Source organism: Prunus persica, chromosome G2 (genome assembly GCF_000346465.2).
Source record: "Prunus persica cultivar Lovell chromosome G2, Prunus_persica_NCBIv2, whole genome shotgun sequence".
Classification (NCBI taxonomy): Eukaryota; Viridiplantae; Streptophyta; class Magnoliopsida; order Rosales; family Rosaceae; genus Prunus; species Prunus persica.
In genome coordinates this window covers 15,336,853-15,361,750 of record NC_034010.1, presented here as the reverse complement: position 1 = coordinate 15,361,750, position 24,898 = coordinate 15,336,853, and the positions used below count along the sequence as shown (strand labels likewise).

At 37.8% G+C, this 24,898-nt stretch overlaps 1 protein-coding gene across 6 annotated transcripts; it reads left to right on the top strand.

Annotated features, from left to right (window-relative positions):
* Window positions 13,700–24,714, top strand: LOC18785446 (putative acyl-activating enzyme 19). 6 transcript variants are annotated; one of them, XM_007220002.2, is made up of 15 exons: window positions 13,710–15,042; window positions 15,473–15,676; window positions 16,736–17,455; window positions 17,697–18,376; window positions 18,522–18,597; window positions 18,700–18,786; window positions 19,034–19,077; window positions 20,375–20,483; window positions 20,756–20,815; window positions 21,578–21,662; window positions 21,788–21,852; window positions 22,715–22,774; window positions 23,379–23,423; window positions 24,199–24,308; window positions 24,379–24,714. In XM_007220002.2, exons 1-15 carry the CDS (start codon window positions 14,134–14,136, stop codon window positions 24,587–24,589), a joined length of 3,465 nt encoding a protein of 1,154 aa, XP_007220064.2. In that variant the 5' UTR covers window positions 13,710–14,133; the 3' UTR covers window positions 24,590–24,714. The 6 variants fall into 6 exon arrangements, 3 of the variants coding, with proteins under 3 accessions (XP_020414294.1, XP_020414293.1, XP_007220064.2); XM_020558704.1 differs by lacking the exon at window positions 20,756–20,815 and having other exon boundaries at window positions 13,709–15,042; XM_020558705.1 differs by lacking the exons at window positions 22,715–22,774; window positions 23,379–23,423; window positions 24,199–24,308; window positions 24,379–24,714 and having other exon boundaries at window positions 13,702–15,042; window positions 20,756–20,832.

The following is a 24,898-nucleotide window of genomic DNA, read 5'->3' as shown; positions in this document are numbered from 1 at the left end:
AGCTGATGGTTGGGTAGGATTTATGTAATTGTTGCAATAGGTCAGTCGATTTCAAAACCCTAAGTTTCAGCCGGTTTTTGAATTGAAATTTCGGCCACTTCTGGCCATTTTTCGGGGTAGGTCTGAGAACAAAAGTGGCTCCAATTGATGTTTTGAACCTAGGGTAGGAACCTTGGCCCTTAGTTTTTAGAAATTTTCGGCGATTGGTATCGCTTTGGACACCCACACGCTGCCGGCGCGTGTGGTGGCTCGTGGGGTACTGTAGCACCACTGCATTGGGTCCCAGTGCAATCCCCTATTTGTCACGAGCGCGTAGGTGTTTTCGGATTGGAATTTGGTTACCGTTTGAGTCTCGAACGGATTTTACCTATTGTGCGATTTCCGGGTTTGTTATGTTCGGACCGTTGGATCGAACTCAAACTCACGTATGGTGTACCTTGTATTTCTAGGATCATCTAGGATTCGACGGATCGTGGATCGAAGTCCTGGATACTCCGAACTCGCAAACCCTAGGTCAAGAATTTTAATAAAATTGTATGTGCTTTCAAATATTCGTATATTTTATTAATTTGTACGTGTATTAATGAAATTGTGCAGATGTCAGACCTGATTAGACGTCGTAGGGCGGTGACGACTACGCAGAGTTCGGAGCCCTCGGCTCACCCGACATCTGCTGCCACTACGCTAGCACTGATGGACCACTTGGCAGTTGGTCCCGCGGGGTCCCAGGCGCCTGCTTCATCAGCTTCATCAGTGGCACAGCCTGTTAGCGCCAGACGGCGTCATCGGCCCGCCAGCACTACCGACACCACATCCACTGATGCGTCGGGGCCACAGCCAGGTATAGATATCCTTAAACTCCAGTTATTTATATTTTTGTTTTGGTTTTGGTTTTGGTTTTTATTTGTGTGTGTGTATTTTATAGTTAAATTTGTTATTTATTTAACATTAATGTCATCTTTCTTTGCAGCCAAGAAGAACACCCGAGGGCCGTGTCGGCAGTTGAAGACGGCGAAGGTCACCCGGGTGACCAACAGTCGTATCAACATCAGATACAACGAGCGACATCGAGCTGCACGACATTGGTCATGTCATTCGGAGCCATTGCCCGATGAAATAGAAGTCTTGGAAGGTGATGCCTGACGAGACCAAGACGGAGGTTCGCGGCCAGTTGTCGGTATGTAGGCCTTTTAATTCTTTTTCTTTCAAATTTTATATTTATATTATTTAAATGTATGTAATTAATTTATTACAGACGAACTACAACTTGGAGGACCTAGACGACGAGTCGTTGGCATATGTCAACAGACTCTTCTCTGAGAGGTACAAACAGTGGAAGAGATACTTGCACCACTATTTTGAGGCGTTTGATGATCCAGAAGTCGCTCTTCAGGAGGGTTGCCCGAAGGAGCTTGAGGGGCGGGAGGATAGTTGGGCGTGGCTCTGCGCTCATTTTCAGGCGCCCGCTTTTGTGGTAATTTATAATTTCAAATTTATTATATTTTTCTTATTAATGTTCTTTTTTAATGTTTTATATTAATTTCAATTTCAACTAATACGTTTTATTTTTTGTATAACAGAATAAAGCCAAAGTCAATAAGGGTAATAGGAAGAAGAAGACTCTTCTCCATCATTCCGGTTCCAGGCCCTTCTCCTATAGGATGGATGCACGTCGGCAGGTAATAATAAAATAATTTTTATTTAATTTTTAATTTTTAATCATTCATAAAGAATGATTTTCGTACTAATATTTTTCTTCTCTTGTTCAATTTAGGGGGGGTCCAAATTCCCAGAGATCAACGTCTTTGGCGACGTTTATGTTCGACCTGGGAATGAGTTGGCCGAGTCCCTTCATGTGAGTATTATTTCATTTTAATTATTATGTTACGCATTCAAGTTTAAAGGTTATTATATGAATGTTTTAATTTGTATTTTATGTTATGCTAAACAGATGACGATGGTGGAGAAAAGCCAGTTGGTTCTTCAGGAGTCGGCCACCCAACTTCCTCCCGATACTCCGATCGAGTCTGTGGATCCTCCACAGGATGCTGGGTTTCAGATCTTGACGGAGACATTGGATCAGACTCTCGGGAGGAGATCGGGGACATATTGTCGAGGGATGGGGAATGCCAGGCGGAGGGAACCCAGACCCCGTTCATCAGCACAGTCAAACAGTCAGGTCACTGCTTTGACAGCACAAGTGGCCACTCTTCAGAGTCAGATGTTGGTCATTCTGCAGTCCCTCGCACAGTCCGGCATTCCAGTCCCGCATTTTGATGTGCCGACCTCCGAGCCCGTCCATCCCGAGCATCCCCACCAGACGACGGCCCCTGTAGACCCCCAGACCTCTGAACCGCATGTGCCAGACGATAATGTAGATTTTGGAACATTATTTGATTAGTTTTTTTATTCTCATAATTATTTTTTACATATTTCTATTGCAGTATACATTTATTTTATATAATAAATATGTTCTTTACAATTCTTTTTTGTTTATTTATTGAAATTTCATTTTATTATCCAAAAAAAAAAAACCAAATTTATTTTTTTTATAAAATAAAATAAAAAGTAATATTGAAATTAAATAATAATTATATATATTAATTTTGCGTGACGAAATTTTTCTCGTCGCGCAAATTTATATATTACGAAATAAAATTATTTTATTTTTTAAATACATATAATTTATTCTTGCGCGACGAAAATTTTCGTCGCTCAAAAAGAATTTGCCCGACAAAAGTGTTTCGTCGCGCAAAATTTGTTGACCCGAAATGCGCGACGAAGATCTGTTTGTGCCGCAAATATCTATGACACGTTCCGCGCGACGAAAACTTTCGTCGCGCAAAATTCGTATGCGCGACAATGATCTTTCGTCGCGCAATACTTGTAGACACGAATTGCGCGACGAAGATCTCTTTGTGCCGCAAATATATACGAGACGTATTGCGCGACGAATATTATTCGCCGCGCATCGTTGTGGCGACGAACTCTCTTTCGTCGCGCATAAGTTTGTGCGACGAACTATTGCGCCGTCTCTGAACCTTTTGTGTAACGAAGGGTAATCGTCGCACAAATTTGCACGACGAGTGATACAATTGGTCGCGCAAAGTCTTTCTTCACGATCTTTGCGCGACAGATTACGCGCGACGAAGTTTCTGTCGCGCTTGATTTTGTGCGACGAAATTCAACTCTGCGCGACGAAATTGTCTTCGTCACGCAAATCGTAAAATGTAGTAGTGCCATTAGCCCTATCGTTACATTCTGTCAATGTTGTTGTTAAATATGAGGGAAAATTTGTCATTTCGTACGTTAAAAATAAATAAATACTGAAAAATGAAAAAAAAAAAAACACACACACACACACTCTCTCTCTCTCTCTCTCTCTCTCTCTCTCTCTCTCTCTCTCTCTCTCTCTCTCTCTCTCTCTCTCTCTCTCTCTCTCTCTCTCTCTCTCTCTCTCTCTCTCTCTCCACTCCCCCATGGCCACCACCCTCAAGCTCCAACCCCAAACCCATCTCGCAACCACTCTCCACCCAAACCCATCCAACAATCACCATCCAGGTTTTTTTTTTTTTTTTTTTTTAAAGTTTTGGGGTTTGAGTATGGCTATTGGTGGGGCAATAAGGCCGTTTGTAGTTGACTACGTTGGGGCATCGATGGCTATTGGTGGGTGGGTGGCTGTGTGGGGTGCGGCATGGGGGTGGGTTGAGAAAGCTTTAATTGGTTGAGCTGAATCACAAAGTGTAAAGCTCCTTACTTGAAGCGAAAAGCTTTAGACCCGAGCATTAGAAATTTCTCTTTGTTATCACTTAGCAGAAATGTTACAAGGAAGGACAACAAGTCAGAGACTTTTGAGGATTTGGTGGGAATAAAACATGATTTTGACTGATGTTTCTTTTGGAGATGAAAAAGAGAAAGTTGGCTTTGGAGATGAAAAATAAAATTTTGGTTTTTGAATTTGCAGAGAGGGATAGAGAAAAGGAGTCGAGGGAGAACGAGCCATTGATGTTGTTGGGGCTAGGGGGCAGTACAGTGGTGGATGGTGTGGGTGGTAGTGGGGTGGTGGGCTTGAGTGAAGAGATAGGAGGGGGAGGAGGGGGTTGACGAAGAGAGTGGGGTTGTTGGGCCTGGGGAAAATATTTTTGTTTTGTTTTGTAATCCTATTTTATTTGTTAATTATGAAAAGTCGTATTTACCTTAAAATTTGGTTAGATTTGACAGAAAATTAGACGGTAGGACCAATGGAGCGATTAATGTATAGTTAATGGACCATTTGAACGAATAATTTAATTTAGGGACCAAAATATAAATCAAGTACAAGTTTGAGGGTCATTTGAGTAATTTGCCCAATATAGGAATATCTCCCTAAATTAAGGAGCCAATTTCTAGCAAATCTCTTTTGATTAATTCATATCATCTTTTTGGGCAAGAATAATTCTAATTAAAGAGGGATTATTTTCCAAACCCTAGCCAAGTAAGGAGCCTATAAATACATGGCTACGCAACACACTCATGGTAAGATTCTGAAACCCTAGCAAAACCTCTCTCTCTCTCTCTCATGCTACTCTCTCTTTCTCCTTCACGGCCACACACCAAAACACACACAGCTTCAGCCACCTGGCTCTCCTCGTGAGAGAAGGCCTCCATCCTTTCAGTTACTTTGTCGTATCTTTCTCAAGATCAATTGAACTGACTTAGGCATCGGAGGGCCTTTGGCAAACACCCCCCCTGGTGTGGTCTATTTACTCGATTTTTTTACAGGAATCGAGGATGAGAGAGAAGGAAACACGAAGGGCGAAAGAATCAACCCGTGAATATTCTCCGTGTAGAAATTTGCACAAACAGAGATCAAGCATGCATGGCTATTGTGATTCTAAGGCATATACCATATGCAACAGTTGGGAGAAGAAAAGGACGTTACGTAACAATCTTCCAACATTTTCAACATGGCTTCCTTCCGCTGGCGGCTGGGGCTAAGTGCTTCAATTTGTCGCAGGCTTTGAAATAAGGAGGTCTAGTCTTCTCATTGTGGGCACTAGTGATCCATGAATTCTTCAAGGAAAGACAATTTTTTAAAAACTTAAAGTTAAAAAAAGAAAAAAAAAGACAACCAAATACCTTTAAAATTTAAACAATTCAACTTTTAAAAAGTTTCAAATATCAAATGATTATACATAAACAAAATATACAATTATATATTCATATGCAAAGTTCTCGGATTGCTTGGGTTTTGAGAGTCCGCTATTTGTCTAACTTTTAATTTGAGTGAAGAAATCCAACGTGTGTTGGCTTAATTTCTTATGTGTCATTGCCCAAATTATCCATAACTAAAATTAAGATCAATGGAAGATGTTATTTTCAAGATGAAAAGTATTTGTAAAAATAAAAGAAAAAAAATCCAAAGAGCCTTTTTTGTAGGGCTTTTCATAATTAAGTCTATTTTAACATGACATATTATCAAAATAGCCTCTTGTTATTTTCGAATTGGTTCTTACAAACTTTTAACACATTAAGAACCAATTAGAAAATGACAAGTGATTAGTTTTGAAATTTTCTCTCCAAATAGGCTTTATATAGTTTTTTTATATAATATGTCATATTAAAATGAGATTTTGAATAAATATTTCTGTTTTTTTTAATGGTTGATCAAGTTGTTGAAGAGTCTCATCAAAAGCTTATCTTTCTGTAAAATATCCCATTAAATAATCATTAATAATTCTAAAAGCAAACCAAATGGATTCAATCGAGTGGTTCCTTCAAATAGAATACACAGTGAAAAAGACAAGAGTATGTAAGAGGAGAGCGCATCGGAGAGTAGCCATAGACGACTCTCTTCCATGGACATAGCTTCTCTCTGCTATAGGCAGGTTTCTTTTTAAATTTTTGTTTGTCTTGGTGCAAAACAACGTTATTTTAGCCGAACTTAAAAACAAAAAAAAAAACGCACACAGCCTGAGTACATGAGTCAAAAACTTTTAATGCCTTTTTTACCCCTAATAACTTTATATTTTCGTCCCCTTAATTATTATCTGATTGAATGTTTATTTTAGGTGAATAATTATTAGATTTGTCCTTTTTAATAATTATTGCATTTAATGTTCGGTATAATGTCAACTATATATATAATTGTCACTTTGGTAGCTTTTCATTTTATTTATTTGTCCTTTTTTTTTTTCTCCTTTTCTTTCTCTTCATCTTTTTGCTTCACATTATGTGTTCAAATATACTCGAGTATTTCCATGATGTAGGTATATTGTATGTACGAGTGTTCTCATTCGGTGTTGGTACATGCTGTAAATATTGGTAAGTTTTATGTACACGAGTGTTCTTATGGTGTAAGTATATGTTGTAAATATAGGTAAGTTGTGTGTATACGAGTGTTCCCATGGTGTAGGTATATTGTATGTACATAAGTGTTTCCATGGTATATGTATTGTTCATGTAACTTTTTAATCCTATATTGTAGGTAGATCATATGTTTTCAACCTAAATTTCACATGTCGCGGCATTTACACTAACACCCCCTAAGGTTTTCAGTTTTTTCACAAAACCCATTGAGGTTTAAAAAATTACACAAACACCCCCTTAAGTCCTAAATTGTTTTCACAAAACTCATTTTCATTGATTTTGTGTCTAAAGATTGATGATTTTATATTAAAAAATTCTTCAAATGCCAAAGTTAGCCTTTGATATTAGATTGCACATATATTCCTTGAGGTTAATTTTGTTATTTGCAAAAGTTTTAATGTATGAAATTATCAAATTTTGGATGAAGAATCAATGAAAGGGGGTTTGTGAAAACAAATTGAAACCTTGAGGGGTAATTTTTAAAACCTCAAGGAATTTTGTGTAAACATCGAAAACCTTAAGGAATATTAGTGTAAATAACTCGTACTTTGAAGGCATTGTGGACTTTAAAATAGGTCAAGTCCACTCCTCGTGTACCCCTCTTAAGACTCAATGAGGTCTTCTCTTTGGTTTCATTAGTGGGAATATCTCTTCCACGTATAGAGGGATTTCAATATCAATAATTTGCATTGTGTGATTGTTTGTTTGCCGACTTCTCAATTTGCAGTGATGTGACGGGTTTGGGATTCCTTATTAGTATAGGATTCTCAGATATTTAGGTTTGTTTTCTGTTTCAAATAAGTCCCTATTATGTAGGGAGACTTGTTTACTGTTTTCCTTATGCACGTTACCACGTTTCTGTTAGTGTGAATCGTGGGCTGTATTTCAGCTGTTTGTTAGTTTATGTAAGGCTATATAATAGCCAAAGGTTGCTGTTCAATAATAAGTCATTCAATCCAGTTCTTGCGTTTGAGTTATTTGCTTTCTTGTTCCCATTCTCAACAAACTGGTATCAGAGCCCCCACTGGGCCTGAGAAAAGAAGCCGCAGCTTTTGAGTGATTTCCAAACACACAGAGAGAGAGAAGAAGATGACCTCCGAAGGAAATTTTGTGCAACCATCCATTCCACGTTTTGATGGTCATTTTGACCATTGGAGCATGCTTATGGAAAATTTTCTTCGAAGCAAAGAGTATTGGAGTCTGATTGAAACCGGTTATGAAGAGCCGATGACAGGAGCACGACCTCTATCAGAAGGGCAGCAGAAAGAGTTAGAAGCATTGAAGCTCAAGGACCTCAAGGCCAAGAACTATCTTTTCCAAGCGATAGATAGAACTATTCTAGAGACGATCTTGGAGAAGGATACATCAAAGAAGATCTGGGAGTCCATGAAAAAGAAATATGAAGGCAATGCTAGAGTGAAGCGCTCGACTCTTCAAGCCTTGAGAAGAGACTTTGAAACTCTCGAAATGAAGGTTGGTGAAACAATTGCTGATTATTTTGCTAGAGTCATGTCAGTAGCAAACAAGATGAGAGTGTATGGGGAGGCTATAACTGATGTTACAATTTGTGAGAAGATTCTTAGATCCCTCACCGAAAAATTTAATTATATAGTCTGTTCGATTGAGGAGTCTAGGGATATGGATGCACTCACTATTGATGAGCTTCAAAGCTCGCTCATTGTGCATGAGCAAAAGTTTCACAGGAGCAGTGGCGTTGAGCAAGCTCTGAAGGTGACAACTGATGAAAGAGTTGGAGGCAGAGGTCGTGGAAGAAGCAATTACAGAGGAAGAGGTCGTGGAAGAGGAGGTCAGGCATTCAACAGAGCTGAGGTGGAATGTTTCAAGTGTCACAATCTTGGACATTTCCAGTATGAGTGTCCAAAGTGGGATAAGGAAGCCAATTACACAGAAGTGAATGAAGAGGATGAGATGCTTTTGATGTCATATGTTGAATCACATGAGGTGAAACGGAATGATGCATGGTTCCTTGACTCGGGGTGTTCCAATCATATGTGTGGAAATCGAGGTATGTTCACCAATCTAGATGAGAGCTTTCTACACTCAGTTAAATTGGGAAACAATAGTAGAATGAATGTGGTTGGAAAGGGAAATGTGAAGCTGCTGTTGAATGGAGTTAACCATGTTGTCCATGAAGTGTACTATGTTCCAGAGCTCAAAAATAATCTCTTGAGCATAGGACAACTTCAAGAAAGAGGCTTGGCAATATTGATTAAAGGGGGAGTCTGTAAAATCTATCATCCGATGAAGGGCTTGATTATTCAGACTGAGATGAGTGTAAATAGAATGTTTATACTGCTAGCTCAGACTCCAGTCCCTACAAATGCTCAGCCAGAAAGATGTCTTCATACAAGCTCTCAAGATCTCTCTTCCCTTTGGCATCGACGATATGGCCACTTGAGTCACAAAGGTTTGAGAACCTTGCAAAACAAGAAGATGGTTCATGGACTTCCTCAGTTTCAAGCTTCAAACACAACATGCATGGATTGCATTAATGGCAAACAGCACCGAGATGACATACCAAAGATAAGTACGTGGAGAGCAAGTCAGCCATTGGAGCTCATTCATGCAGACATTTGCGGGCCTATTTCCCCTATATCCAACAGTGGCAAGAGGTACACACTATGTTTTATTGATGATTATAGTCGTAAATCATGGGTATATCTGTTGGCAGCAAAGTGTGAGGCACTGAATTGCTTCAAGCTTTTCAAAAAGATGGTGGAGAAAGAGAAAGGATTGTTTGTCAAGTGTTTGCGGACAGATAGAGGGGGTGAATTCACTTCAAATGACTTCAATGATTTTTGCAAACAAAGTGGAATCAAAAGACAATTAACCACTGCATATACACCACAACAAAACGGCGTAGCTGAGAGGAAAAATCGAACCGTGATGAATATGGTCCGTTCCGTGTTGTCTAATAAGAGGATTCCGAAAACATTTTGGCCGGAGGCTGTGAATTGGACTTTCTATGTTCTGAATAGGTGCCCGACATTGGTAGTGAAGAATGTCACACCACAAGAGGCATGGAGTGGAGTAAAACCCTCAGTTGAGCATTTTCGGGTCTTTGGATGCCTAGCTCATGTTCACATTCCAGATGCAAGAAGAGGTAAATTAGATAATAAAAGTTTTTCTTGTGTCTTACTGGGAGTTAGTGAGGAGTCCAAGGGGTATAGATTGTTTGATCCTATAGCTAGAAAAATTGTTGTGAGTAGAGATGTTATTTTTGAGGAAGAAAAAGAGTGGGATTGGGGAGTGAATTATGAGGCGCAAATCTTGTTAGACTTGGAGTGGGGAGAGAATGAAGAAAACAATGAGGGTGAAGAGAGGGTGAGTGAAAATGGAGATGAAGATGGCAATGGTGATAGAGGGGAAAGAAGTGAGAGTGAGGGCAGTGAAGAAGCATAGGGTAGAGAAGTAGGAAATTCAAATGGGCCTGATGAGAATGAAGGGAGAGTGAGACGTGCTCCTCCTTATTTGAATGATTATGTTAGTGGAGAAGGTTTGAGTGAAGATGAGGCATACGTGGCACAAGTTGTGGCAACTGAAGATCCTTTTCATTTTGAAGAAGCAGTGAGGAATGTAAAGTGGAGACAAGCTATGGACAGTGAGATCAACTCCATTGAAAAGAACAAGACATGGACATTAACTGAGTTGCCTGCTGGAGCTAAAAAGATCGGTGTCAAGTGGGTTTACAAGACCAAGTACAGTGAGCATGGGGAGATTGACAAGCATAAGGCACGCTTAGTAGCCAAAGGCTACTCACAGAAGCATGGCATAGACTACACAGAGGTCTTTGCACCAGTGGCAAGGATGGACACGGTGAGAACGATCATTGCTTTGGCAGCACAAAATGGTTGGAAGATTTTTCAGTTGGATGTCAAGTCAGCATTCCTTCATGGAGAGCTAAGTGAAAATGTTTACGTTGAGCAACCAAGAGGTTACGAGAAGAAAGGCAAGGAGCATTTGGTCTACAAGCTACACAAGGCTTTGTATGGATTAAAACAAGCTCCACGAGCTTGGTTTAGTCGGATCGAAGCACATTTCATCAATGAAGGCTTCCAGAGGTGTGACAGTGAGCAAACTTTGTTTACAAAGAGGAACAGAGAAGGAAAGATTATCATTGTAAGTATCTATGTTGATGATTTAATTTTTACTGGTGATGATGAGGATATGATGTCTGAGTTCAAGAGTTCTATGTTAAGAGAATTTGATATGTCTGATTTGGGAAGCATGAGATTTTTCCTTGGCATCGAAGTACTTCAAAGAGCAGATGGTATCTTTATATGTCAAAAAAGGTATGCACTGGAAATTCTGAAAAGATTTGGGATGTTGGAAAGCAATGAGGTGAATAGTCCGATTATTCCAGGCTTTAAGATTAGTAAGGATGAAGATGGAATCACTGTGGATGAGACGTACTTCAAGCAAATGGTGGGAAGCTTGATGTACCTTACTGCCACAAGACCAGACATGATGTTTGTCACCAGTCTCATAAGCAGGTATATGGCAAAACCAACTGAGCTTCATCTACAAGCTGCGAAGAGAACTCTTCGATATCTAAAGGGGACTGTGAATTATGGCATCCATTACAAGAGAAGTGGAGATGGTAAATTGCTTGCTTTCACGGATAGTGATTATGCAGGAGATATGGAAGATAGGAAGAGTACAAGTGGCTATGTGTTCTTGCTAAGTTCTGGTGCTGTGTCATGGAGTTCGAAAAAACAGCCAATTGTTACGCTATCTACTACGGAAGCAGAGTTTGTAGCAGCTGCAGTGTGTGCGTGTCAAGCAATTTGGATGAAAAGGGTATTGAAGGAGCTCGGGCATGGTGATGAGGTCTGTACTCATATCAAGTGTGATAATAGCTCAACCATTAAGCTTTCAAAGAATCCTGTGATGCATGGTCGCAGCAAACATATCGATGTAAGGTACCACTTCTTGAGGAATCTTACAAAGGAGGGTTCGATTGCTTTGGTTCATTGTGGGAGTGATGATCAAGTGGCAGATGTAATGACCAAACCACTGAAGGTTGATGCATTTCAGAAGCTTCGGAGTATGTTGGGAGTTTGTGAAATTGTTGATGTAAACTAAATGCTTGATGGCAGTTAGTTTAAGGGAGGGAATGACGGGTTTGGGATTCCTTATTAGTATAGGATTCTCAGATATTTAGGTTTGTTTTCTGTTTCAAATAAGTCCCTATTATGTAGGGAGACTTGTTTACTGTTTTCCTTATGCACGTTACCACGTTTCTGTTAGTGTGAATCGTGGGCTGTATTTCAGCTGTTTGTTAGTTTATGTAAGGCTATATAATAGCCAAAGGTTGCTGTTCAATAATAAGTCATTCAATCCAGTTCTTGCGTTTGAGTTATTTGCTTTCTTGTTCCCATTCTCAACAGTTTGCATCCTTTGCAAGTATCGGTGCTCTTATATAATATAAACTTGTGAGCAACGGCACATACACAAAACGACATGCAAGTGCAGCCTTATAACCCAATGGCTCATCGCTTCCTTCTCTTTCTCTTATTCTCTTATATTATATCTACAAATATTCATGCCTGCAAACACACTGAACGCATTTGCCAATTGCCCTCTTCATGCATTATATTGTTATCAACACAATATTGTTTCTGAAGTTATATTAATACTAGCCTCTTCATGCATGTGTCAATTGGCCTTCTTATTTTCTGTTTTTTTTATTTTATATTTTCATACCTTATTTTTGTTTGGGCCTAAATTTCACGCGCCAGACCAACTAACTATTAGCCCATATCAAAAACAATGGCTTGAGCTTTGTGTTACCAAAACCAGAAGTCACCCCAAATCATTTTATAGGGCCAGATCTTTGTGAACAAATTGCAAGAAATAAACTTACAGGTTAAAAATTAATTGCCATTAATGGTGATTTAATCTAGAAAAATCAGTTTTTAATTGGTTTAAAAACTAAGCCCAGCTTCTAAACTCTCCAAAGGCTCAAAGTCTAATCATCACTGTTGATCACAAATCCAGAAATCAAGGCAGCAAATTTTTGGGAAGACCTCTCTCTTTACAAAAGCCCATGCGACTCTAAAGTCAAGATTTCAACAGGGCAGAGGACATGATGGGGAGTTGGTAGAAGGTTTAATCGGAAAACCACTCCCTATAACCATTCAATGCCAAAAAAGAAGGCCAAGTTTCTTTCCTATGCTTGTGAGGGCTTTGCATTAGGGCAAGTGGGGTTTGCAAGAGATCAAGAGATAAGAGAGTTGGTTGACAGGAGATCAAAACTGATCATTATGAAGGCTGACTTTTTATGGGGGTTTTCTTTTGTCATACTAAATCACTACCCCTTTTTTGCGCTGGAACAAGGAATCCTTTCAAACTTTCGTCCTCCGAATATTAAAAAATAAACCCTCATTCAGATTCTCTATATATGTATATATATATATATATATATATATGAGAGGAGGTGAACATGATACTGACAACCAAAAATTCAATCAAAACAAAAATTCTCAAGTCATACTAACAAACTCAAACAAGATCATACGATCTCAAAAGACCTTCAGACTTTGAAGCAATCAGGGGTCGACCAACTCCAAGCTGGGTTTTCAGGCCAAGTTAGGGTCAAGCAATTCTAAGTCGGGTTTTGACTCCAAATTAGCCAAGTCTAAATTTACAGCCGAAGTCGTGAAGGTGGGACAAAGTCTTGAAGGTCAGATGGGGATTTGACTTATGGAACCAAAGGTCGACTTCCAGCAAGTAAGGCGTACAGTCAAGTCAAAATCGTAGATTTTTGTTAGAAATATGACCTTAAAGTCAACTAATTATGTAATAGTTAGAGCTATGGACATCTTTGATAAAAGACCTATTATGTTATCAATGGGCAAGAAATGTTGTTTTATACATTAAATCATTCTATATTATCTTTCAATATGTAGAACAACTATAGTCTAAGAAATACACAAGTGGATATGAGAGCTATATAATGAAATTGCATACATGGAGACTTCTCATCATCCCTAAATCCTGAATATATTCCTGGTCATAAGAATATTGATTGGGCGTTAATATTCCGCAAAGTAATGTTAAAGTATTAAGTCAGACCCATCGATATGTGTTTAGCCAAGTCTAAATAACCCAGATGGGTTTTTGGCTTTGAACACAATTCCAACAAGCTACTGGAGACCAGCAATTTTTTTTTTTCTTCCCTGCGTCGCCAAAGAGCTCGAATGAGAGAAATCAATCGAAGAGAGAAGAGGTTAAAATCAATCACCGGAAAATCCAAATTGGGGGCTGGGTAATATGGGTTTCGATTGTGTTGGTTCTGGGCACAGATATATTTAAGTAGGCTGCAGAGTAGAAGAATGAAAAATTGAATTTACTTCGTGCAAAATTTTGTTAAGATGCTGGATACAAATCAAACCTTACTTTAAAGACAAAATTTCTAGGGTAGAGGATTGCCAAAAGCAAGCTAATATATCTGAGTAAGGCAGCATCAGGTGGCTAAAAATAATTACATCCTCATCCCGTTTCAACATACCTGATCACAGAGCCTTGATATCTACCTTCCCTTGATACACACTTGACAATTGAGGTACTTCGCCAAGATATCTGTTCACAAATATCTCCAAGAACTGCTTCTCCGCAGGTTTCAGCAGAGAACCCAGACTCAAGTTCTCATTTATGAGACCTTTCAACAGCAGAACTTCAACAACACAGCACCTTGGAATAAGTCAAATTCTTCCGGTTTTTCGGTCTAAATACCCAGCCCCGAAAAACACACAGTGAGGGATGACGAGAAATGATGCACTAAATCTGAAACCCCAAATGATAAGCGCACATAAAAACACCCATTGCTGCATTTCCCGCGAGTTCTCCGCAGCAGCGGCCAACAACGCCAACAAAATCGCCGTTGTGCATGCCTCCGGTAGGGCCCTCCTTTCCCCACAACTCCGTTCCCGCACCTCCATCACAGAGGATGCTGCTCCTGCTCTCGTCCGGCAGCTCCTCTATGACGGCGACCACTCCTTCACCTACTCCCATCTCATCTCAGCCGTCGGTTCACTCACCTCCCAGCTCCTCTCCACCCCTCGACTTCCCTGTGATTACAACAAGCCCAGCCGGAGAATCTTCGGCTTATACATGCCGCCCTCGGCGGAGTACATAGTGTCCGTGCTTTCAGTTTTGAGGTGCGGAGAGGCCTTTCTGCCTCTGGACCCTTCGTGGCCCAAACAGAGGCTACTTTCAGTAATTTCCTCGGCCAATGTCGACCTCATCATCGCCTCCAGGACGCCGTTCGGGTTCGAATCAGACTCGAATTGGCTACCCGAGGCCTGCGGTGGTCGCGTTTTGTGGTTCTCAATGGAAGAGCGTAAAAATGGAGGGATCGATTGGGATTGGGCGTGCAAATGTGAGAGTGTGAAGGAGAGGCCGTGCTGGTGTTATTTGATGTACACTTCGGGTTCGACTGGGAAGCCGAAAGGTGTGTGTGGAACTGAGCAAGGTCTTTTGAATCGGTTTCTATGGATGCAAGAGTTGTATCCACTGTTTGGAGACGAGGTTTTGTTGTTCAAGACAGGGATAAGCTTTGTTGATCACCTGCAAGAGTTTCTTAGCGCTATTCTCACTGGTTGTACTTTGGTTATACCTCCTTTCAATCACCTTAAGCGCAATGTGTTTTCGCTTGTCGATTTTCTACAGGTACACGGCCTTTACTTCATGCTTTGTTTAGATTTTTGAGCTCAGATTACAATGGTGAGCTAGGATTTGCAACCTTGTTGTTGAGCTCAGATCATTGATAATATGATGAGTCATATAACTAAACAATCAATTATGTTAGGTGACTTCCAATTCCTTAATCGTCTTGCATTCAGTTGGTTTGGCTAACGAGTTTTAATTTTTAACTAAGAAAGTTTTTCAGGATAAACAAATAAAAAAAAATTATTGGTGCAACTTCACAAGATATCGCATTTATTTGTTATGCAAACCTTTAGTTCTTTTGAAGTACTTTCATATGCTCAAAGCTGATCACAGTTCATTATTTTCAAACGATAGTTATATTATACGATTTAAGTTACTTATAAGTTGATTCCTTTTATTTTATTTTATATAATTTGGAGTTTTCTTGTAGGCTTACTTTGTCAATAGACTTACTGCTGTTCCATCACTTATGAGAGCAATCCTTCCTTCCTTACAAGGTCGAGATGATGAGCAGCTTCCAAGGTCATTGGATTTGTTAGTGTTAAGCGGCGAAGTTTTGCCTTTATCCTTATGGGATAAGCTCTCCAAGATGTTACCGAGGACCGCTATTTTGAATTTGTATGGGAGTACTGAGGTTAGAGTTTAGAACTTACTTCGAATTTAACACTATCCATTTGATTAGATCTCCAACAGATTAGGTTGAATCATATTGTCTGGTTGGACGAATATGAAATGATTTGCATTTCCTTGTTAACTCATTCAGTTTTTTAAATAATTTATATTATCTACTATGCAAGATTTGACAATCTTACTATTTAGATATTGTCGTGTTTATTATAGAAAAATGCTAGTTTACATGGCATGTGTGTTTTTCCCTCTGCCTCATTTTCTTGTGTTGGATTGTAACGCTAATCTATACATGTTATTGGAGTGGCACCTTCTGTTTTCGATGTGGCTGTATAAAACTGGCAATGCCTAAATCAGTGCCTGAGATGCTTGCTTGTTGTTTCTAAGGATGCCTTCATGAACACGAATCTGTGCTATCTGGAGTGCAGTTCCTTTGTGGGATATGTGGTGCTTGTATCAGGAAATAATTTAAGGTCAAGAAGCACCAGTGATTAGATCGAGTTTTCATTTGGTCAGAACTCTGAGTGGAAAGTGGTGAGGAAATAAGAAGGAAGGCCTGTGATTACACCTGTCATACAATTTTTAGATGTATTCCTGCTACATATTGTGGATTGTAGTTTTTCCTACTACTGGGGGTGGAAGGGCTTGTTATAGCATTCTGAAATGCTTTGCCATGTCTTTGATTGTTTTGACTTCTATAGTTGTCATTTCCTGACACAATTTTTTAAAATATTTTTATGTTACTGATGATTGTCTGTTTTCAAGTACTCTGAAGTGGGTTCAGTTTGTCACGAGAAAATCCTATATCTCTTTGTACATCTTTTGCAGGAACTGTATATCTTCTATTTGATAAATGCTGTGGCATATTCCATGTTGGTCACCTTTTAAATTCTGTGAAGCTTATATTTGGATCGACAAAACTGTTATTAGTCATTTAATTATGTATTATCACTTATACTGATACACTTCCTCATGACATATAAGCTACTTCTATTGCATTTCAATATTAATGGCTAATACATAAATTCCTTCAATAATTGCTAACAGGGAAATTGTTAAATTCTAGGTGTCTGGTGATTGTACATATTTTGATTGCAAGAGATTGCCATTGATTTTGGCGGCAGACCGACTAACAACTGTTCCAATTGGTATGCCTATTTTTAATTGTGATGTCGTACTTATTGGTGGTGATGATGTATCCAATGAGGGAGAAATTTATGTCGCTGGTGTATGCAATTCTTCTGGATACTATTCTGATTCTATGGTTACTCCTTTGGACACTGTAAGGTTGTCTCAAGATTCTGTTTGTTGCAGTTCTGTAAATGGACATAAAAGTCAATATTATTTTCGGACGGGTGATTTTGCTAAACAGCTTCGTAGCGGTGACTTGGTTTTCTTAGGTAGAAAAGACCGTACAATTAAGCTCAATGGGCAGCGTATTGCTTTAGAGGAAATTGAAGATACAGTGAGGGGACACTCAGAGGTAATTGATGCTGCTGTAATTTTTCATAAAGTTCAAGGGGAACTCATGCTACTCGTGGCATTTATAATATTAAGAGAGGGAATACCCAAGGAAATATTCGGAGCTACCATCAAAAGTTGGATGGCTGACAAACTTCCATTAGCAATGATTCCTGGCCACATTGTTGTTACTGAATCATTTCCAGTATCTTCTAGTGGCAAAATTAACTATGAGTTGTTGGCAGACTCAGTATTTCTTGCAAAGCATGTCGAAGATGGGCTTGGTGACGTTGGGAGTAGCAACCTACTGCAACTAGTAAAAACGGTTTGCTCTTTACCCTCATAATAATATAATCGACCTTTTATTCTTTCTTATGTTTGCTCGGATTTGTTTTGTTGATTTCACCATTCATTTCTGCGTCTATTATGGGAAGGTTTTTTGTGTTTGTGTACATCACTTGTAGGATGACAAATACTCTATCATATCTAAATTTTGATTATCTTTAAATTCATACTAACTATTTGTTTCTTCAACTAAGATTAATTCCTTTTTAAATTTTCAACAGGCCTTTAGAGATGTTTTAAGTGTTGAAGAGATTTCTGATGATGATGATTTCTTTACTATGGGTGGAAATTCTATTGCTGCTGCACATCTTTCTAATAATATAGGAGTTGATATGCGATTGATATATTGCTTTCCAAGTCCATCCATGCTTTGTACTGCTCTTTTAGAGAGAAAAGAATCATTGAATATAAACGTCAGTAGAGATGCTAAATCAAAGATGAATCTGGAAGGGGGTAAACCAAGTTTTTTTCATGTTCACTCTGACACTCCTGCTACAGTAAATTTTGATGAGCAGAGGAGATTACTAAGAACTCTTTCTGGAAGAAGTGAAGATAATGCAATTATCTCTAAACGCTTGAAACTGGATTCAAACATAAATGTTGCCGGTGATAGTAGTCCAGCAAATGGGTATCCATGGAATTCTGTGGCAATATATGCGTCTTGTTCTTTTAGCCGGTGCAACAAAGTTGTGTATGAAGGTGGGTCCGTGGTGAAAGATATTTATCAAGCAACCTGTTCTGTGATGGTCCCGAAAAGTAGAAATGTTCCTATGCAAGAATCATGGAAAGTTTACATGGGATTATGTGTTGATGCATCGCCAATTATTGTTCATAAAGGCCAGGATATCTACTTATTTATTGGATCGCACTCACATAAATTTATGTGTGTTAATGCCAGAAGGTAAGGTATATTTTGTAGTTTCTGAATACAATCATATTATTGCCATAATTCTTAGATAATTTCGGATGCATTTAAAGTATTTCTTAACCACTCAGCATGAAATATTTATCTTTCTAGTGTTTTATTGTTACATAATTTGCCCTAGTGGTTCTGTCCAGTGGGAGATAAAACTAGAAGGACGTGTGGAATGCTCAGCAGCAATTCTTAGTGACTTCACACAGGTTGTATTTGAAACAAATTTTGTGCTTTTAACTTCATAAGTCATCTTTGAATTAGCTCCATGGGGGGCATTTTGATCTTTCTCATGTGGGGTATTGCTTTAGGTTGTAGTTGGATGCTACAGAGGGAAAATATACTTCCTTGATTTTTTGAACGGTAACATCTGTTGGACTTTCCAAACATCTGGTGAGGTAGGATTGTTCTAACCTACTATTGTTGTTTCTTTTATATGTTTTCGTTTTCACTTTTATTTTCCATGTCATTTGTATTATGATTGATTTCACATAATTTCTTACTGCAGGCATATTAGTTATTTTACTTTTCTTATAATTTGAATCTTGATTTAAATTCTGTATATTATATATGTTAATATATAGATAACCCATATATTAATTTTTTTTAATCTGCTCTTATGGTTGATGCATTTATAATTTGAAGGTAAAGTCACAGCCCGTCATAGACAGTCAGAGACAATTGATCTGGTATATTTCTGAGACCTCCTTGCCTTTTTATTCAATTAATTTGAACAGTGTTTTGCCTACATCAATTGTGTCCACAAACTAACTATTCCATTTATAATGCTAATTGAATCAAAAGATAATTTGTTTCTTGGTTCTGTCTTTTATTCTATGCTTGGCAATCCTTTTTATAAATGCCTTACTAACTATGTATGTTGGACTGGGAAAGTGAACAAACTCGTCAGAAATCTAAGGAGCGTAGAGAAATCCTCTCTAGAAGGACCTTGAGTTCTCAAGGGAAGCTAAGAATATAAAACATTGATGCAAATCTCCAAATTCTGATAAATGTTTTAAAAATTTGCTTATACAGTCTTTTGAAAGTGTACTGATGGTATTGGTGTAAAGGAGACCATAGCATCCTAACCCTTGATTGCTTAGATAGATATTTAATCCTACCCTCCAAAATACTTCAAAACTGACATGTCTGTCACATGGCTCTTTAAAAGAAACAAGGAGCATAACTAGTTGGCCAAGTTAAATAAAACATCAGGAACTAAATTCCTATCCAAGCAAATCATAAGAAAATAAGAAAACAATTAAAACCCTAGCCAGGTTGGACGGTGGATTGCTGATATGCTACATCAATTGTTCATGTAAACATTATCTGATAAAAAGAATTGAAGAAGGAACTGTTCATGTTAGCACTGAGAATCTTAATTCCTGTCTGCAACCTTTTTGGTCGAATGAATATTTGTTTGCATGGAAAGTTCTCTGTGCAACTTTATTAGTGAACTGCTAGCGTGTCCAAGTAAGCAGTTCGCTTCCAAAAGTTCTGGTTTTGTGTTTTGCAGTAGAAAGATTTCTTTAGTACCTAAGGCTTGGCTGATGTGCAAAGGGAAGTTGAGTTTGGGATAGTTTATGAAATCGTATCAGCAAAAGAGGAAAAGAAAGCGAAATATTGTTGGGTAGTGTATACTGCTATATCTCCTTCTTGGCAATGATGTTCGTAATTTTTGTTTTTGACGTTCCTGTGATTGGATTTGTAACAATGATCATATACTTACAAAGGCGTAGAATTGTTGCAACAATGAAGTTTAGGAACTCGTAGAAAATTATATGGCAGGATGTGGATTTGTGAAGCAATCAAGAGAAAATGGGTGATTGTTGTACTCCTTTGTAGTTTCACAACCTGTTTTGAATGGTGAAAAGTTTCTCTTTACTATTTTATTTACAGAACCTACTCTAACTCTGTTTTATTTTTGTTTCTCTTCTGTTGGAAGAGGGGAAAAAAGGAGAATGATCTATAACTAATTTTCTGCAGGTGTGGATCATATGACCATAACTTGTATGCTCTAGATTACAAAAACCATTGCTGTGTATATCAGCTTCCATGTGGTGGGAGTATCTATGGGTCACCTGCAATTGATGAGGTGCGTTGCTAATTTTTTCTCCAGGGAAAATCTACTGCAGCATACTTGGTATATTTTCAGACATTTAATTTAATTTTTTTTCCAGTTATAGTATATGAGCTTTTTCTTTTGCGAAAATAATATATGAGCTTTTTTCATCTGTAGATAAGTAATGATAAATATAACTGGCCATTCCCGGTAGAGTACTGTATTCTTGTCAGTCAGTAAACTGTGATAATCTGTCGACATCTGCTTGTCAGTAAATGTGATCTTCTTAGTAATTTTGCTTGCAGATGAATAATATACTTTATGTGGCTTCTACGAGTGGCCAAATGACAGCCATATCAATCGCGGTATTACAAATCTCAAGGTTTATCGTGTAGTTATTGCCTGTAATTTTTAAACGGTGAACCTTGTCTTTGTGAGTGGATTTGGAAAACGTGCTAAATCAGAGAATTGAAATTTATTCATAGGAAATTGTAAGAAAATTTATTTGCATACCTATAAACAAAGTTTTAGAAAGTAGAATACAGCTACAAATGCACTTAACCTCTGAAGCTACCTTGACTTATCATATTAAATAGCGCTATGACAATGGCCTGCATCAATAGTAATTGGTGCCACTCCCTTTCCCTTCATGATTGTTTATATATCATTTTGTTTCTCAAAATCAATGAACATTACAACTTATTTGACAAAAGGGGAATAAAAAGAGTAGGAAAGAAAGTAAAATGGCAGAAAAGGTGGACCTCAAAGTCTCCCCTGTGGCAACAACTGTTAACCTAGTGGTCTGCCATGCCAGCTCCGCTAATTCATTGACCTAATTAATACCCAGATCTAGAATTTATCTAATCATGTGCTCGCGTGCTTTCCATATCTCAGTTTCTGAAGGAGTCACAATCTTTTCCCTCAAGTTCATTCCATTCTAGGCCAGATTTAGTGTTCAAATATTAGTACTGATTCCCATATTAAGGCTGTTGAGCTTATTATGTCCCAACTATCCTTCGTTGCTCAAAAGAAAAGAAAAAATGCATTGTTTTGATTTATTCAAGTTGAATATTTATTTGTGGCTTGCAAGCTTGTTATTGATTTGGCCAATCTATTTACAAATTCAGGCATTCCCATTTTCTATTCTGTGGCTGCATGGGCTAGAAGCGCCAGTGTTTGGTTCTCTTGCCATCAATTCTCTGAATGGAAATAGTATGTGCAGTTCATTTGACTGTTTGGCTATGTATCCATCCTTTGTGATATATGAAAGCTCTCTCATTTATCTTAATCATTTGTTATCATGATTTACATTATCTTGTGTGTTTCTTGACTACCAGTTATATGTTGCTTAGTGGACGGTCATGTTCTCGCATTGGATACAAGTGGATCTGTTATTTGGAGGGTACAATACAATTTTATTTAATACTTTATTTACATGTTTTTGCTTAATCCTTCCATAACTTCATTCTCTGGGTGCAACCTTAGTTGAAAGTGGAAATGACTGACCCATAAGTTTCTTGCCTTCTGCATAGAATTTTGCAATGTGACTTTTAGACCCGTTAACCTTAACAGAGTAAAGGACATTTGATAAAGTGCATTCAGTTGTCCATTTTTTGTATTTCCAAGCACAATGATTGAATACATTTCCCTATAAAATAAATTAAAACAATGAAATTAAAATTAAAATCCTCACCTTTCTCTTCCAAGATGTATGACCTTCTGACTTTAACCCATCTAAATCGCTGACATTAGTGTGTTATTTTACTTCAAATAAGAATTTAATTTTAATATGAATTTGACTTGACACAAAATATATGTTTCCAATTTCCATATATTTCATTATGTATTGCACACAATTTTTTTTATATTTTGAACATTCTGTTTGCATATTTTATGGCTGAATCCACAACGTATTTTTGAATGAATCTACCAAATGATACGTGTATGTATTTTATACATCCTATTTATTATTAACTATGAGTCATGTGAAAGAGAAACTCAGTGTATTACGAACCATGAGTCATGAGAAAGATCAAACTCAAAAACAATTCTTGAATCTAGTGAACAGAGTTTTCTACTACCTCCAAAGTTTTTGTTCCTCTCCAGAAAATGCACCATGTCCATACTGAAGTTCTCTGTTAGATTAGATCAAGGATATATAGTGATGCAGCTCTTTGCCTATATTTGGTGTAATCCTCTAACGTGTATGTCATGGTCATTTGCAATTCATAATTCTTTTTCTTTTTGATGATATTATTGAACAGTATAGAACTGCTGGACCTATATTTGCTGGAGCCTGCATGTCTTCTGCTCTTCCTTTTCAGGTATGTAGTATGGACTGAATGTTCTGTAGCTAATTCATAATTTATTTATCTTTCTTGAGTCTGCTAAACATTCTCCTTGATGGTATGTAAAGCATACAATGGACTTACTGAGAAAAATAAGAATCGTCTGCAAGCTTAAGTAGTAGGTGTTTTCAGGAACTTCCAAGTTATAGTTGGATTAGCATGAGGCAGGATTATGACAAACCTTGTAATTGTAACTGCTGCAACAACCAAATAGAGAAAAGCAATGAAGAGATGAAAAGCCGAGGTCCTGTTAAAATTGGTTGATAATCATTATAATTGGACCTGTCTTGATATTGTCAGAATGTTTTTTAAGTGAATGTTCGTAACATAGAAATGAGAGTAAATATTGGCCATGTACTCTAGTTTTATGTTGTGAAAATATTTGGATATGTGGTCTAATATCTTTTCATATACTAATTCGAGATCTGATTAAATAATTTCTGTATTTTTTAAGTTTTACATGTCAATTCACAGCACCACTTCCCTCAAGCACATGTAGAATTTGCTTAGACCATGTTGAAGGAGCAGTTGTTAAGATATTAAAGATGTTTTTTTTTATGTCTTGATTATGATTCTGCAGGCACTCATATGCTCTCGAGATGGAAGCATCTACTCACTTGAACTGGTAAGGCCCAGCATCTGTTATGGATGAAAATCTGCACAATTTTATTATATATGTTTTTGTTTGGCATGTGATTTTCAACTAGTAATTGTGAGATAACTACTGATAGTTTTTCTGTTCTGTAATGATTGAATTCCCTATTTTGAATCTTACCTCGTGCTTTAACCATGAAAGTGATGCTTTTTTCCCCCCTCTATTTTTTGCTAAAAGACAATGGAAGAATTTTATCTCTTCTTACAATTTACCTTTTTCTGGATATTCCTAATACACTAATTTTAATCACATTTCCAAAATTTAACGGATCACATGAACTATAAGTTTGAGATCTAAGTATAATGTCAGAATCAACATAGCTAATGGCATGACTTTTACTTGGTCTTATTCAATGGCTCCGTGATCATTCATACTCCCTCGAAATTCCTATGAAAGAAACTTCCTCATTAGAATTTATCGTAGAATTATCCATCACACATGAATGGTTTACATTCTAAGTAGATCAGTTAGTCTTTGCAAGTCAGGTTTGGCCCATCCAACTTCCAGTATCCATCAAGATGTGCCCTCAACATTCTTCAATCAGGAACATTAGGAGTAGGAATATGATTTAACCATTCTGTAATATGATTAAATTTTCTAATTTGTTCTATTTGACATTTTGGAAAATAGATTATGGATTGCCATCATATTCCCAAGATCTTGTTTTTTTAAAAAAAGAACTTAATTTATTCATATTCAGTTTATTATAAGTTATAACTAACTGCACATTTGATCACTGCTCTAGGAAACGGGAGATTTACTCTGGCAATACAATGTTAAGGATCCAATTACTTCATCCGCTTATGTGGATGAGCACTTAAGCTTGGTATCTGATCGATCTAACTTGCCAGACAGGTAAAGAACTACAGAAAGCTCGAACATTTACCTGATCATTTTCATATTGATCCACAACTTTTTTTTCCAGGTTGGTTTGTATCTGTTCCAGCTCAGGAAGTGTATATTTGCTTCGGGTTAACTCGGGCGTCGCCAAAGTGGCAAATGAACCGATAGATGTTGAGGAATTTTCCAGACTGGACCTCGCAGGAGATGTATTTTCTTCACCTGTAATGATTGGTGGCAGAATTTTTGTTGGTTGTAGGGATGATTATATACACTGCATTACTGTGAAGGCCTAGGTCTGTAGGACCAATAGGTTCTGTATATATGGATTGTGTTAAATATGGCTGTGAAGTCATTTTAGGCCGAATTAATTTTAAAAGAAAAATCATATATCAATTTATCTTACACATTTTAGTCATCACCATTATGAAACTAACGAATGAGGCTTAAGAGAGCGGGGTGACCACCAGGATAACAAACATGCACTGCATCATACATTAGAATCCCCCGCATAAAACCTGACCCAAAAAAATTTGCGGCACAAATTAAAAATGTAGAGGTCTTGCATGTACACCAATCCTCCCGTATGACTCCAACGCTAATAA

What these genes read in the sequence shown, in the direction of transcription:
- LOC18785446 (XM_007220002.2), top strand. Translation starts at nt 14,134, where the DNA reads ATGACGAGAAATGATGCACTAAATCTGAAACCCCAAATGATAAGCGCA. An exon ending in AGTCAGAGACAATTGATCTG is followed by an intron (nt 19,078 to 20,374) that starts GTATATTTCTGA and finishes AATTTTCTGCAG; the next exon opens with GTGTGGATCATATGACCATA. An exon ending in GTGGATCTGTTATTTGGAGG is followed by an intron (nt 21,853 to 22,714) that starts GTACAATACAAT and finishes ATTATTGAACAG; the next exon opens with TATAGAACTGCTGGACCTAT.